Source organism: Pongo abelii, chromosome 9 (assembly GCF_028885655.2).
Source record: "Pongo abelii isolate AG06213 chromosome 9, NHGRI_mPonAbe1-v2.0_pri, whole genome shotgun sequence".
NCBI classification, from domain to species: Eukaryota; Metazoa; Chordata; class Mammalia; order Primates; family Hominidae; genus Pongo; species Pongo abelii.
Genome location: NC_071994.2, coordinates 97,013,764 through 97,030,790, shown reverse-complemented (window position 1 = coordinate 97,030,790; position 17,027 = coordinate 97,013,764). Strand labels below are relative to the sequence as shown.

Genomic DNA, 17,027 nt, shown 5'->3' with positions numbered 1-17,027 from the left:
TAATCAGCTGCCAGTGAATATAAAGCAGGCAGAAAAATGTGAGAGGGAGAGACGGGCCTAGCCTCTCAGCCTGCATCTTTCTCCCATGCAGGATGCTCCCTGCCCTAGAACATCAGATTCCAAGTTCTTCAGATTTGGGACTTGGACTGGCTCTCCTTTCTCCTCAGCTTGCAGACAGCCTATTGTGGGACCCTGTGATCATGTAAGTTAATACTTAATGAACATATATTTTATATATATATAAAGTGAGTTTATATATCATTATATATATGAGTTTATCATTATATATATAAAATGAGTTTATATATCATTATATATATAATGAGTTTATATATCATTATATATATAATGAGTTTATATATCATTATATATATAATGAGTTTATATATCATTATATATATAATGAGTTTATATATCATTATATAATGATCTATTCTACCCATGACTGGCAGATTAATCATCTTAAAGCACAAGACCCGTATTATTATCCTCTTACATACATATATATGTTCTGTCCCTCTAAGATAACCCCAACTAATACAGAGAGGGAATGAGGAAGCTAGGGAGGGAGAGCATTCCAGGCATAGAAAGCAGCATGTGCAAAGGCCCTGAGGCAAGAAAGAACTAGCAGAGTATAGGAGCGGATGAAAACTGGAGCAGAGTTCAAGAAGTTGGAGGAGTGGGCATGGGCAAGTCAAGCTGGGTCTTAAAGACCAAGGTAAATAGTTTGGATGTTATTAAAAGTGAAATGGGAGGACAGTAAAGGGTAGTAACCAGGGGAATGATGAAATTTGGAAAAACACGAGGCAATGTGTGGACAGTGGTTGAAAGGAGCAGTAGTGATGTTGGAGAGGCTGGTTTGGGGACTGCTGCAGTGACCCTACTCAAGCAGGATTTGTGTGAATCTGCAGCCCAAGGTCAGGGTTAGAGAAATACATTTGGAATTTATTTGCATAAAAATGGTTTTCTGATCATAAGGATGGATAAAATAAACTATGGAGTGGCTGGTAACACATTACCACAAACTTGGTGGCACACATTTCTTCTCTTACAGTTCTGGACCTCTGAAGTCCAAAATCAGTTTCAAGATATCTGCAAGGCCAACCTCCCTCTGGAGGCTCTAGAGGAAAATCCTTTCCCTTACCTTTCCTGGCTTCTGGAGATGCATTCGTTGCATTCCCTGGCCCATGGCCCCTTCCTCCATCTCCAAAGCCAGCAGCATGGAATCTTGCCTCGGTTGTCACATTGTCTTCTTCCTCTGTAGTCAAATCTCCCACTGCCTCTCTTTCATAAGGACACTCATGATTACATATAGGGCCAATATGGATAATCCAGTATAAATTTCCTATCTTCAAGATCCTTAAAGTAATCATACCTGCAAAGTCCCTTTTGCCACATAAGGTGACATTCACAGGTTCAGGGATTAGGACATGACATCCTTGGGGTAATATTCAGCCTACCACAGAGGGTAAAAAGAGAAAAAGGACCTAGTGTCAAGTTCTGAGGCATGCTAACATTTAGGTCAGACAGAGGAGAAGGAACTAGAAAAAGAGATTGAGAAGGAATAGTCATTGAGGAAGAAGGAAGGCTGGCAGAGAGTCATGCTGCAGAGCCAAGGGACTAGAGACTCCGAGTGTTCAGAAGGAAGGAGCTGTTACTTGTTGCTGAGAGGTTGAAAAAGATAAAGATGGAGAAGAAGCCACTGGAAATGGCATCATGATTGGTGATCTCTACCACAGCAGGTTGGGGTGTGGGGGCTGGGCACGCTGGATTGAAAACCATCAGAATGGGCTGAGGAATGCATGGGATGAGGTGGTACAGGCACCAAGTGTGAATACCTCTATGTTCTGCTATCAAAGGAAGAGAGAAACTGGGTCGGAGGGGGTTATAGCGTTAAATAAGACAGCTCATTGCTTTCTGTTTTTAATGGCGGACATTGCTGATGGTTTCATAGAAAGATGCGGGAGGAAAAATGGATACCCAAGGGAATGAAGTCTTGAGAAAGCAAGAAGCAATGAGGCCCAAAGTCAAATGAAGAGACTGTCCTGCTAGGAGCAGGGACACTTGTAACACGAAGAAATATGTGTGTAAGCGAAGGCAGAGTTGATTTTCTCAAGTGAGGCTGAGAACAAGGAGTGTAGTTACGTTTGAGGAAACAATGTTTGAGAAGTCATATTATTTGTGGAGATACATTATTTTGTTTCATTTCCTCTAACAAGTATCAATTGGCATAGTCATAGCCCCTAAATATCTAAAAATTAATTCCCCTTTAACCACCTCCCCTAGTTTAGTGATAGATAATTTTAAGTGAAAATAACCATGCAAATAGCCACCTTATGTGAAACTTTATTAAAATGGTAAATGATGCAATCAAACTACTTTGTGGTTTTGTTTTCATTAAAAAAATAAACTGAAAAGAAAAAAAAACTGAACAACTTGTCCTACTAAGGTGGGTAATAAATAAGGCATTTACCATAATTATTATGAAATTATGCAGCCTACACATGTATGAAAACTGTAGAACATGTACTACGAAATCACATTGTCAATGGTTAGCAGACTGAAATTCAAAATCTTTTGTGTATGCTGTTTGATATGACATTCAAGCAAACTATGAACAGAACTATTAGCATTTGCATCCCCTTTTATGTTAAGACTATAGCTTCTATCCAATTACCCATTTCCCCTCATAAAGATGAAGATGAGACAGTATGAAAGGTCCCTCCACCAGAATATTTCTTAGGTCCTTGTCATTCACTTTGACATTCAAATGACCCACTGCTAAGGCAGGCATACCAGTATCACTCATCTAGCATTGGCATTGGAAACTCAGGGCATCTCGCCTAGAGCTAAAAGCAATTTCTCAGTCTTGTAATAAACAATGTTGCTTTTATCAATCTTACACCTACTGTCTGAGCATAGGCGTGGACAGTGTAGATGGCCTTATAATGGGTTGAGTTTAGTTGTTCAATAATTTTTTTGCATTTGAACCTTGGAAATTATTTATTAATTTTCAAAGCTGGTTTAATGGTTTAAGAGAATCTGCCACCAAGATTATCTTTTTCTCACCTTTCCTTTTCCTTTTTTCTCCTTCCATAAAGAGGTATGTCTTTAAAAGGCATGGAATCTAGGCTCTTTAGAGGTCACTTCTCCTATCTAGTCACCTACATTGATAAATTCCTTCTGGTGTTTCTTATACAATGAGAATGTTATAATTTAATAGAAGATGAGGACTTGTAAAGATTCCCTCTAACTGAATGAAAAATCAGACTCCAAATTCAAGCCCAGACTTGCCTCCTGCAAAGCTTCCCTCCTTGATAGCGAGCTTGCTCTAAGCTCTCAGGGAGTCCCTGATCCATAAAGGGAGAGCCTAACATGTTCTTTTACAGATTTCAGCTCTCCCACAGACTGAAGTAGAAATACAATTTCTCTACTTGATTTTTGAAAGTACAAACATTGCCACAGAAACATATTGTAAAAACATGTCACATGAAGTGAGTTGTAAACATTCAAGTATTTCTACAGGTTTGAATAAAAACAGCAGCAATTTTTTAAAAAACATAACTTTGCTTTTTAAAACAAGCAGTGCACGGGCTATTTATATCAAAGAGGAAAAGGCCAGGAGAACTGGTTAAAGCCTCCAAACAATTTATTTGGTGTAATTCTATCAGCAGACACTGACTTAGACATTTCCAAGAACTCCTAAGAAAGTTATTTTCCACAGAACAACCAAGGGACGCATGTTATGCAACAATGTTGAAAAGGTAATGCCCTTCCAGTTAAATGTCTGAGGCACTCTAACTTTTTCTAGAAGCTGTTCACCTAGAAACTTTGGTGGTTAGCTAAGAAAGCACTGTTCAAGAATTATAAAAGATGGAATATAAAGATATCTTTCAGAGGGTCTCCCATTCAGTGAATCCATCCAAAGAATAGAATAAGAGTTGACATTCTCAGTCATGCCCATTCTCCTTTGTCTGTGTTTTATACCTGAGGATTATTCACAGCCCATTTAAAAATAAATAAATAAAAGCAAATTGCTTTGGATGAAGTTTGAGAGGATCAGAAGGCTGATCCAGGATACAGTGTCAACCTTCCTTGGTGAGTGATGCCTTGGTCCAGTTTCCCTGTTGGCTGCCATCTGGGCAGCTGTGGGACATCACCCGTTCCTGTTGAGGGAGACCAGATGGTTCACAGAGCATCCGTGGGGAGAGCACAGGACTGGACTTGCTGGTAATCTGTCTGCTTCATTGAAGAGCAGAATCTGAGGGAGAGAATCACCGTGGTGATTAGAAGGAGGAGTCCAATGATGAAAAGGATGACTAAGGCTGCCTTGGCTCCTGTTGGACCCAGATTCTTGCCAAAGAAATAGAGCTGCTCTTTGCCAGGTCGTTCTGTGAAAAAGATAAACTTGTCAGGCCCCTGACATTTTTGAGGAGTGAAATGTTGACTTATTTACATGGGGAGAGGGTATCATTACCGTTTGATGGCACTGTGGCTGGGTGAGATGCCACTCCAGGAGATGTGGTGGAGTAAGGAATCCTGTTGTCTGCACAAAGAAAAGAAGATCATTGTTTTATTAACAACAGAAGGGGATTCTTTTCATGACACGAGTCATTTCATTTCACCAGCAAGGACTTATCCCATCAGTATCTGCCAATCATTTCTGGATTCTTACTGTGCTACTTCATTCCCATGTACATGCTTTCCTGCCCCAGCTGTCTTTCCCACTTCTGCTCACCCACTGAGTCTATCTGGAGCATCATGGCCTCTGTGAAACTTTGGCTCATATCCTCCAACTGTTACCCATTCCCTCCTACTGCTTCTAGTAAGCCCTGTACTCTGCATTCTGCTACAGCACATAGCATACTTGATTATAGTTACATATTTACATATATGTCTCTCTTACTTGACTCTGAGCTTGTTGAGGGCTATATCTGGGTTTTTGTCATGCCTCCTGTTTTCGGGGTCTACAGGAATCTTGGTGCCATCATCTGGCATCACTGACAGACAACAGTACCTATGTTACGAAGGACCGTGTAGGTTGTCTCCATGCCAGCATGGATGTGGTCAGACACATGACAGTGTAGCAGCCATGTCCCTGGGTGATCTGCAAACAGTTCAACGGTTTGGAATGTCCCAGGAAAGAGATCATACACATCTTCTCGGTAAGATTTATCTATCTGCAAAAACGTTTTAAAAAACAACAGCTAGTAGCCTTGTTTGCTCAGAACAGCAAGAAGAGAAAGAAGAGCAAAAACAAATAAAACCCACAGTAAGCAAAAGGAAGGACATAAAAAGAGTAGGAATCAAGAATAGAAGTACAATAGAGATAAGTCAAAGAAATCTAAAACTGATTCTTTGAACAGATCAATACAATCAATAAATTCTGTAGTAGCCAGCTTCCATGATGGCCCACAATGATCCCCACCTCCTGGTATTCATAACCTTTGTAGTTCCTACCTACATTGTATAAGGGTTGGTATGCGAAATCAATAGCATGTGGAAGAAGTGCTGGCATTCCAATTCCAAGATTAGGTTATCATTACTTCTGTCTTAGATACCCTCTCACCCTCTTCTCTTGGATTACTCACTGGAGGAAGCCAGTTTTCATGTCTTATCCACATGATCAGGAGCTGAAGCATCTAGTTAACAATCACATCAGTAAGTTTGGAAGTGGATCCTCCAGCTCCAGTCAAACCTTTGAAAACTGCAACTCCAGTTGACATCTTGATTGCCTCCTCATGAAAGATTCTGAATCAACCAACTAGTTAAACTAATCCCAGATTCCTCATCCAAGAATTACTCTAAGTTTAGAGTAATTTGTTATGCAGCAATAGATAACTAATACAAATCTCTGCACAGACTAACCAAGGGAAAAGGGAAAAGGACACATTAGAAATACTGAGAATGAAAGTGAGGACATCACTAATATCTTACAAACATTAAAAAGGAAATACTGGACAAATACCTCTTATCCATAAATTATACAGCTTAGATGATATGAACAAATTCCTTAAAAGACACAAACTCCTGAAGATTACTCAAGAATAAACTGATAACCTGAATAGCACTATATCTATTAAAGAAACTGTAATTGCTTCAAGATATTCCAACAAATTAAACTCCAGATGGCTTTATTGGCAAATTCTACCAAACATTTAAAGGAGAAATAATACCAATTGTAAACAAACTGTTCTGGAAAATAGAAGAGGAAAGAACAGTTCCAACCCATTTTATGAGGCCAGCATTACTGTGATACCAAAACTAAACAAATGCTTTGTGAGGAAAAAAAGCTACAATCAGTACTCCTCATGAACATAGATACCATCATCCATAACAAAATACTAGCAAATCAATTCCGCAAAAAGCAATAATACATCACGACCAAGTAAGGTTTATCCTGGGAATTAGAAAGTGTTAAAAAACTCCACAATCAATAAATGTAATTCAGCAATGGATTAAAGAAGAAAAAGCATCTGATCATCTCAATAGATGCAGAAAAACCATTTAATAGAATTTAACATTTGTTGATGATCAAAACTCTGAGCAAATTTAGAAGGAAACTTCCTCAACCTCATAACGGGATCCACAAAAAAGTTGCAGCTAACTTTATATTCAAAGGTGAATGACTGAATGCTCCCTTTGTAAGACTAAGAACAGAGCCAAGATGGCTGAATAGGAACAGCTCCGGTCTACAGCTCCCAGCGTGAGCAACGCAGAAGATGGGTGATTTCTGCATTTCCATCTGAGGTACCGGGTTCATCTCACTAGGGAGTGCCAGACAGTGGGCGGAGGACAGTGGGTGCAGCACACCGTGTGCGAGTTGAAGGAGGGTGAGGCATTGCCTCATTCGGGAAGTGCAAAGGGTCAGGGAGTTCCCTTTCCTAGTCAAAGAAAGGGGTGACAGACGGCACCTGGAAAATCGGGTCACTCCCACCCTAATACTGTGCTTTTACAGCGGGCTTAAAAAACGGTGAACCAGGAGATTATATCCCGCACCTGGGTCAGAGGGTCCTATGCCCACGGAGTCTCCCTGATTGCTAGCACAGCAGTCTGAGATCAAACTGCAAGGCGGCAGCAAGGCTGGGGGAGGGGCGCCCACCATTGCCCAGGCTTGCTTAGGTAAACAAAGCAGCCTGGAAGCTCGAACTGGGTGGAGCCCACCACAGCTCAAGGAGGCCTGCCTGCCTCTGTAGGCTACACCTCTAGGGGCAGGGCACAGACAAACAAAAAGGCAGCAGTAACCTCTGCAGACTTAAATGTCCCTGTCTGACAGATTTGAAGAGAGCAGTGGTTCTCCCAGCACGCAGCTGGAGATCTGAGAATGGGCAGACTGCCTCCTCAAGTGGATCCCTGACCCCTGACCCCCGAGCAGCCTAACTGGGAGGCACCTCCCAGTAGGGGCAGACTGACACCTCACATGGCTGGGTACTCCTCTGAGACAAAACTTCCAGAGGAACGATCAGACCGCAGCATTCGTGCATCATGAAAATCTGCTGTTCTGCAGCCACCACTGCTGATACCCAGGCAAACAGGGTCTGGAGTGGACCTCTAGCAAACTCCAACAGACCTGCAGCTGAGGGTCCTGTCTGTTAGAAGGAAAAGTAACAAACAGAAAGGACATCCACACCAAAAACCCATCTGTACATCACCATCATCAAAGACCAAAAGTAGACAAAACCACAAAGATGGGGAAAAAACAGCAGAAAAACTGGAAACTCTAAAAAGCAGAGCGCCTCTCCTCCTCCAAAGGAACGCAGTTCCTCACCAGCAATGGAACAAAGCTGGACAGAGAATGACTTTGACGAGTTGAGAGAAGAAGTCTTCAGATGATCAAACTACTCCGAGCTACAAGAGGAAATTCAAACTAAAGGCAAAGAATTTAAAAACTTTGAAAAAAATTCAGACGAATGTATAACTAGAATAACCAATACAGAGAAGTGCTTAAAGGAGCTGATGGAGCTGAAAGCCAAGGCTTGAGAACTACGTGAAGAATGCAGAAGACTCAGGAGCCGATGTGATCAACTGGAAGAAAGGGTATCAGTGATGGAAGATGAAATGAATGAAATGAAGTAAGAAGGGAAGTTTAGAGAAAAAAGAATAAAAAGAAATGAACAAAGCCTCCAAGAAATATGGGACTATGTGAAAATACCAAATCCACGTCTGATTGGTGTACCTGAAAGTGATGGGGAGAGTGGAACCAAGTTGGAAAACACTCTGCAGGATATTATCCAGGAGAACTTCCCCAATCTAGCAAGGCAGGCCAACATTCAGATTCAGGAAATACAGAGAACGCCACAAAGATACTCCTCGAGAACAGCAACTCCAAGACACATAATTGTCAGATTCACCGAAGTTGAAATGAAGGAAAAAATGTTAAAGGCAGCCAGAGAGAAAGGTGGGGTTACCCACAAAGGGAAGCCCATCAGACTAACAGTGGATCTCTCGGCAGAAACTCTATAAGCCAGAAGAGAGTGGGGGCCAATATTCAACATTCGTAAAGAAAAGATTTTCAACCCACAATTACATATCCAGCCAAACTAAGCTTCATAAGTGAAGGAGAAATAAAATACAGACAAGCAAATGCTGAGAGATTTTGTCACCATCAAGCCTGCCCTAAAAGAGCTCCTGAAGGAAGCACTAAACATGGAAAGGACCAACCGGTACCAGCCACTGCAAAATCATGCCAAATTGTAAAGACTATAGAGGCTAGGAAGAAACTGCATGAACTAATGAGCAAAATAACCAGCTAACATCATAATGACAGGATCAAATTCACATATGACAATATTAACTTTAAATGTAAATGGGCTAAATGCTCCAATTAAAAGACACAGACTGGCAAATTTGATAAAGAGTCAAGACCCATCAGTGTGCTGTATTCAGGAAACCCATCTCACATGCAGAGACACACATAGGCTCAAAATAAAAGGATGGAGGAAGATCTACCCAGCAAATGGAAAACCAAAAAAGGCAGGGGTTGCAATCCTAGTCTCTGATAAAACAGACTTTAAACCAACAAAGTTCAAAAGAGACAAAGAAGGCCATTACATAATGGGAAAGGGATCAATTCAACAAGAAGAGCTAACTATCCTAAATATATATGCACCCAATACAGGAGCACCCAGATTCATAAAGCAAGTCCTGAGTGACCTACAAAGAGACTTAGACTCCCACACAATAATAATAGGAGACTTTAACACCCCACTGTCAACATTAGACAGATCAACGAGATGGAAAGTTAACAAGGATACCCAGGTATCTTTGTTAACTGCACCAAGCGGACCTAATAGACATCTACAGAACTCTCCACCCCAAATCAACAGAATATACATTTTTTTCAGCACCACACCACACCTATTCCAAAATTGACCACATAGTTGGAAGTAAAGCACTCCTCAGCAAATGTAAAAGAACAGAAATTATAACAAACTGTCTCTCAGACCACAGTGCAATCAAACTAGAACTCAGGATTAAGAAACTCACTCAAAACTGCTCAACTACATGGAAACTGAACAACCTGCTCCTGAATGACTACTCGGTAAATAATGAAATGAAGGCAGGAATAAAGATGTTCTTTGAAACCAATGAGAACAAAGACACAACATACCAGCATCTCTGGGACACATTCAAAGTGGTATGTAGAGGGAAATTTTTAGCACTAAATGCCCATAAGAGAAAGCAGGAAAGATCCAAAATTGACACCCTAACATCACAATTAAAAGAACTAGAAAAGCAAGAGCAAACACATTCAAAAGCTAGCAGAAGGCAAGAAATAACTAAAATCAGAGCAGAACTGAAGGAAATAGAGACACAAAAAACCCTTCAAAAAATTAATGAATCCAGGAGCTGGTTTTTTGAAAGGATCAACAAAATTGATAGACTGCTAGCAAGACTAATAAGAAGAAAAGAGAGAAGAATCAAATAGATGCAATAAAAAATGATAGAGGGGATATCACCACCAATCCCACAGAAATACAAACTACCATCAGGGAATACTATAAACAACTCTATGCAAATAAACTAGAAAATCTAGAAGAAATGGATAAATTCCTCGACACATACACCCTCCCAAGACTAAACCAGGAAGAAGTTGAATCTCTGAATAGACCAATAACAGGCTCTGAAATTGTGGCAATAATCAATAACTTACCAACCAAAAAGAGTCCAGGACCAGATGGATTCACAGCCGAATTCTACCAGAGGTACAAGAGGAACTGGTACCATTCCTTCTGAAACTATTCCAATCAATAGAAAAAGAGGGAATCCTCCCTAACTCATTTTATGAGACCAGCATCATCCTGATACCAAAGCCGGGCAGAGACACAACAAAAAAAGAGAATTTTAGACCAATATCCTTGATGAACATTGATGCAAAAATCCACAGTAAAATACTGGCAAACCAAATCCAGCAGCACATCAAAAAGCTTATCCACCATGATCAAGTGGGCTTCATCCCTGGGATGCAAGGCTGGTTCAATATACACAAATCAATAAATGTAATCCAGCATATAAACAGAACCAAAGAAAAAACCACATGATTATCTCAATAGATGCAGAAAAGGAAGGCTTTTGACAAAATTCAACAACACTTCATGCTAAAAACTCTCAATAAATTAGGTATTGATGGGACATATCTCAAAATGATAACAGCTATCTATGACAAACCCACAGCCAATATCATACTGAATGGACAAAAACTGGAAGCATTCCCTTTGATAACTGGCACAAAACAGGGATGCCCTCTCTCACCACTCCTATTCAACACAGTGTTGGAAGTTCTGGCCAGGGCAATCAGGCAGGAGAAGGAAATAAAGGGTATTCAATTAGGAAAAGAGGAAGTCAAATTGTCCCTGTTTGCAGATGACATGATTGTATATCTAGAAAACCCCATTATCTCAGCCCAAAATCTCCTTAAGCTGATAAGCAACTTCAGCAAAGTCTCAGGATACAAAATCAATGTACAAAAATCCAAGCATTCTTATACACCAGTAGCAGACAAACAGAGAGCCAAATCATGAGTGAACTCCCATTCACAATTGCTTCAAAGACAATAAAATACCTAGGAATCCAACTTAGAAGGGACGTGAAGGACCTCTTCAAGGAGAACTACAAACCACTGCTCAATGAAATAAAAGAGAATACAAAGAAATGGAAGAACATTCCATGCTCATGGGTAGGAAGAATCAATATTGTGAAAATGGCCATACTGCCCAAGGTAATTTATAGATTCAACGCCATCCCCATCAAGCTACCAATGACTTTCTTCACAGAATTGGAAAAAACTACTTTAAAGTTCATATGGAACCAAAAAAGAGCCCACATCGCCAAGTCAATCCTAAGCCAGAAGAACAAAGCTGGAGGCATCACGCTACCTGACTTCAAACTATACTACAAGGCTACAGTAACCAAAACAGCATGGTACTGGTACCAAAACAGAGATATAGATCAATGGAACAGAACAGAGCCCTCAGAAATAATGCCACATACAACAACTATCTGATCTTTGACAAACCTGAGAAAAACAAGCAATGGGGAAAGGATTCCCTATTTGATAAATGGTGCTGGGAAAACTGGCTAGCCATATGTAGAAAGCTGAAACTGGATCCCTTCCTTACACCTTATACAAAAATTAATTCAAGATGGATTAAAGACTTAAATGTTAGACCTAAAACCATAAAAACCCTAGAAGAAAACCTAGGCATTACCATTGAGGACATAGGCATGGGCAAGGACTTCATGTCTAAAACACCAAAAGCAATGGCCACAAAAGCCAAAATTGACAAATGGGATCTAATTAAACTCAAGAGCTTCTGCACAGCAAAAGAAGCTACCATCAGAGTGAACAGGCAACCTACAAAATGGGAGAAAATTTTTGCAACCTACTCATCTGACAAAGGGCTAATATCCAGAATCTACAATGAACTCCAACAAATTTACAAGAAAAAACAAACAACCCCATCAAAAAGTGGGCGAAGGACATGAACAGACACTTCTCAAAAGAAGACATTTATGCAGCCAAAAAATACATGAGAAAATACTTACCACCACTGGCCATCAGAGAAATTCAAATCAAAACCACAATGAGATACCATCTCACACTAGTTAGAATGGCAATCATTAAAAAGTCAGGAAACAACAGGTGCTGGAGAGGATGTGGAGAAATAGGAACACTTTTACACTGTTGGTGGGACTCTAAACTAGTTCAACCATCGTGGAAGTCAGTGTGGCGATTCCTCAGGGATCTAGAACTAGAAATTCCATTCGACCCAGCCATCCCATTACTGGGTATATACCCAAAGGACTATAAATCATGCTGCTATAAAGACACACGCACACATATGTTTATTGTGGCACTATTCACAATAGCAAAGACTTGGAACCAACCCAAATGTCCAACAATGATAGACTGGATTAAGAAAATGTGGCACATATACACCATGGAATACTATGCAACCATAAAAAAGGATGAGTTCATGTCCTTTGTAGGGACATGGATGAAACTGGAAACCATCATTCTCAGTAAACTATCGCAAGGACAAAAAACCAAACGCCGCATGTTCTCACTCATATAGGTGGGAATTGAACAATGAGAACACATGGACACAGGAAGGGGAACATCACACTCTGGGGACTCTTGTGGGGTGGGGGTAGGGGGGAGGGTAGCATTAGGAGATATACCTAATGCTAAATGACGAGGTAATGGGTGCAGCACACCAGCATGGCACATGTATACATATTTAACTAACCTGCACATTGTGCACATGTACCCTAAAACTCAAAGTACAATAAAAAAAAGATTAAGAACAAAGTGAGGATGTCGACTTTCACCACTCATATTCAAAATTGCACTACAGATCCTAGCCAGTGCAGTAAGACAAAAGAAATAAAAGACATACAGATTGAAAATAAATGAAGCCATGTCTATTCACAGACAACATGATTGTCTGCATAGAAAACCCCCCTAAAATCTACAGGAAAACTATTGGAACTAAAGTGAGTTTAACAAAGACGCAGGATGCAAGGTCAACATGCAAAAATCAATTATATTTCTAAATATTGGCAATAAACAACTACAAATTGAAATAAAAACACTATCATTTACACTATTACCAAAACCTTTTTTATACTTAGTTATAAATAAATAAAAGAAAATATATGCAAGATCTCTATACTGAAAACTACAAAATGCTGATGAAAGAAATCAAAGAAGAGCTAAATGATAGATATACCATGTTCATGGATTGGAAGCCTCAATATTGTTATGTCAGTTCTGTCCAACCCCTTGTATAGATTCAGTGCAATACCAATCAAAATCCCAACAGGATTTTAAAAATCAAAGTCAACAAGTTATTTCTAAAATTTATCTGGGAAGGCAAACATCTAGAATAGCTAAAACAATCACCATCTGATTTTGAGACTTACTATAACACTAAAGTAATCAAAACATTGTGGCATTCAAGAAAGGGCAGACTATAAACCAGTGTAACAGAAGAGACAGCCCAGACATAGACCCACATATATGTGGTCAATATGATTTTGACAAAAGTGAAGAGTCAATTCTGTGGGAAAAAAAGATGATCTTTTCAATGAGTGGTGATGGAACATTTGGACATACATATGAAAAAAAATGAACCTTATTTCATATCTTGAACCACATATGAAAATTAAAATATATCAGAGCCCTAAATATAAAATCTAAAACTATAACACTTCTAAAAGAAAACAAAGACCTTTTTTGGGACCTTCAGTAAGGCCAAAATTTTTTATACATGACACCAAAAGTATGATCTATAAAAAAGAAAAATTGTACTTCATTTCACTTCATCAAAAATTAAGAACTTCTGTTTGAAAGCTGTTAAGAGAATGAAAAGATAAGTCACAAACTGGAAGCAAATATTTGTGAGTAACATCACTGAAAAAGGATTTGTATCCAGAATATATAAAGCCCTCAAACTCTACAATAAGTAAACAAGTAATCCAATTTTTTAAAATGGGCTTATAATTTGGACACTTCACCAAAGATTTATAGATGACAGATGGTAAACAAACACATGAAAAGATGCTCAATATCATTAGCCACTGGGAAAATGCAAATGAAAAACAATGAGATACTACTATATCCCCTTCCCAAGGAGGGAATGCCTAAGGGAAAAAAATGAAATAAAAACTAAAAATACCAACTGCATATGTGGATGTGCAACATATGGAGTTCTCATATATTTCTTTGGAAATGCAAAATGATACTGCCTTTTTGGAAAACAGTTTGGCGGTTTCTTATGAAATCAAACATACACTTATCACATGGCTTAGCAATCCTACTTCTAGGTATTTTCTCAAGGAAAATGAAAACATATGTTCACACAAAAACATGTGCACAAATGTTTGTAATGACTTGATTTGTAATAAACAACCTTGGAAATAACTCAAATGTTCCTCAACAGGAGAATAGATAAACAAACTGCATTATATCCTTACAATGGAATGCTATTCAACAGTCACAAGAAACAAACCACTGATACACATAACAAGATGGATGCAATTTGAATGCCTATGTTAAATCAAACAAGCCAGATTCGAGATGCTACAAACTATGATTTCCATATAAACTTTCAAAAAAGGCAAAACTATAGAGACAGTGGTTGACAAGTGTAAGTATGGGGAAGTAGTTGACACTAGAGGGTGCAATGGGAAAATTTGTGGGGGAAATAAAAGTATTCTATATTTTGATTGCTGTTCGTTACACTACTGTATGTGCTTATCAAAAGAGAACTGTACACACTAAATATGGTGAATTGTATTCAATGTAAATTATATCTTATTTTTAAAGTGTGTATGTAAATTTTTATAATTTTATGTTTATTAAATTTTATAAATTTTTAATATAATTTTTAAAATGTGAGTTTAAAAAAGCCAAATTCTGAAAAGCAGCATAGCCATTTAATATGTGAAACTCTAATCATAGCATGCTAATACTTGGTGTCCTAAACAATGTTGAAATATACAGAGGAGAAAGGATATTAAATGTTTTATTAAAGTTACCATTTATTCCTGTCTAACTAGAAAAGATCAATTCCAGTTTTCTCCACACATTGGATGTGATTGTTCTTTTCTATTCCACTTCCTTGTAGAAAGCACTGAGAACTTCAGATGACAGACTATTTGGACCTTATCCGTGGAGATTCTGATTCAGCAGGTCTGGGTCGGGGCCTGGCAGTTGGGTTTTTACATAGTTCCCCAGATGGCTCTGCTGTACAGTAAGCACCACCCATATGGTACAGCTTGATGCTAGAGGGTAGAAAGTCACACATGGTCCAGCCCAGCTCACTAGGGCAAAAGTCAAGATAAAGTTTGAGGGCTTAGGCCAGAGCTCAAAATAGCTCCTTTACTGGATAGAGCTATTCTGTTAGCTAATCACACGGAAAAAGAAAAGGGTGGGGAGAAGGAAAGGGAAAGAAAAAAAGGAAGGGTGAGGAAAAGGGACGAATGCTCTCAGTGTCCGTACTTTCATATACAATATTAACAGCATATTCCAGGGTGGTCAGAGTTATCCCCAGATCACTAATGAGAAAACTCTCACCTGAGGCTTGGAGAGATTTTTATAAGCACAATAATATACATATACATATTAAGAAATATCCAGGCCGGGCGTGGTGGCTCATGCCTGTAATCCCAGCACTGTGGGAGGCCGAGGTGGGCAGATCACGAGGTCAGGAGATCGAGACCATCCTGGCTAACATGGTGAAACCCCGTCTCTACTAAAAAATACAAAAAAAATTAGCCAGGCGTAGTGGCACACACCTGTAGTCCCAGCTACTCGGGAGGCTGAGGCAGGAGAATGGCATGAACCCAGGAGGCGGAGCTTGCAGTGAGCTGAGACTGTGCCACTGCACTCCACCCTGGGCAACAGAGTGAGACTCCGTCTCAAAAAAAAAAAAAAGAAACATCCACCAGGGAAATGGTACAATCACGTTATTCTGTTCCATTCTCACCTCCCCTCACAAGCATTATTGCCAAGTAACTCTTATTTTCCACTGGAAATACATTGAATTTCTTAGTTCAAAAACGTCTTTCCCAAAGCACTTTCCTTATACTTACTTTGAAAAGAAAGCTCTCGGCATGATAATGGATGGTATGTATGTCCACTTCACTTCCTATCCCTAACAAATACCAGTTTGTCATTGTATCTTCGTTCATTATGAGGCCATGGAGATTCCCAAAAATCTTTCCATTAATGGCTTTAAAAGGTGATAAGAAAATAACCTTTGGTTAGTTAAAAGATAAGCTGATTTTTTAAATGTTTCCAGAAGATCTTTAGGTCACTGATATTTTCATCTGTCTAGTAAACATGTAACAATCTCACTCACCCCTAGCAGTGTCCTACCATTCTAGACCCAAAATTCAGATAACTGAGAAATCCTTCTACAAAGAGAGCGAGAACAAAGAAATAGCAGTTTTAAAGCCATATGTTGGTGGCAGTGTTTTGTTTGTTTATTCAGCATAATCTCTTTATGAAGGGAATTACAGGCTCATTGGAGAGGTAGCCAGATTTATACCACTCTACAGAGAACAAACCAAGGCATAAACAAGTTTATGTAAATAAAAATTGAGTGACTTAGAAGCTATTTTCTTAATATTTCACTTGTTGAGAATAGTTTAAGCCTGGCTGAATCTCCAAAAATAAAAGAGAGCTTCACACGGGCTGAGCTCATGACCTAACAATGACCAAAGCAAACTGAGTTTACATGATGGTGACTCCCACTCCTCCACTGTCTACTAACTTTCGATTCTGTGCATTGTGGTGCAACGAAATGACCTGCATTCATTAAAAATGGGGAGCATACTAAGAAATCTTTAGGAGAAGAAAGCAAAACTGGTAGGGGAAAGAGTAGCTCAATGGGGAATCAGGCTACTATATTCTAATCTATATTAACAAGTAGCTTTGTGACCTTGGGCAAGGCCTTTTTGTGCACTTTTGGTCAAAAATAGCTGTTGGTGAGAAACAGTGGATGTGTCAATGTGAACAC

The 17,027-nt window shown here is 39.3% G+C and overlaps 1 protein-coding gene across 1 annotated transcript in view; it reads right to left on the bottom strand.

Moving 5' to 3' along the window:
- Positions 1–1,879: 1,879 nt before the first annotated feature.
- Positions 1,880–17,027, bottom strand: part of HEPHL1 (hephaestin like 1) — a 93,515-nt gene continuing 78,367 nt past the window's right edge. The window contains exons 17-20 of the mRNA XM_024255657.2: positions 16,099–16,238; positions 5,018–5,180; positions 4,478–4,546; positions 1,880–4,391 (exon numbers count right to left, since the gene is read on the bottom strand). Of these exons, the coding sequence (XP_024111425.2) occupies positions 4,189–4,391; positions 4,478–4,546; positions 5,018–5,180; positions 16,099–16,238 (575 nt within the window). The 3' untranslated portion in view covers positions 1,880–4,188. The remainder of the gene's footprint in view (positions 4,392–4,477; positions 4,547–5,017; positions 5,181–16,098; positions 16,239–17,027) is intronic.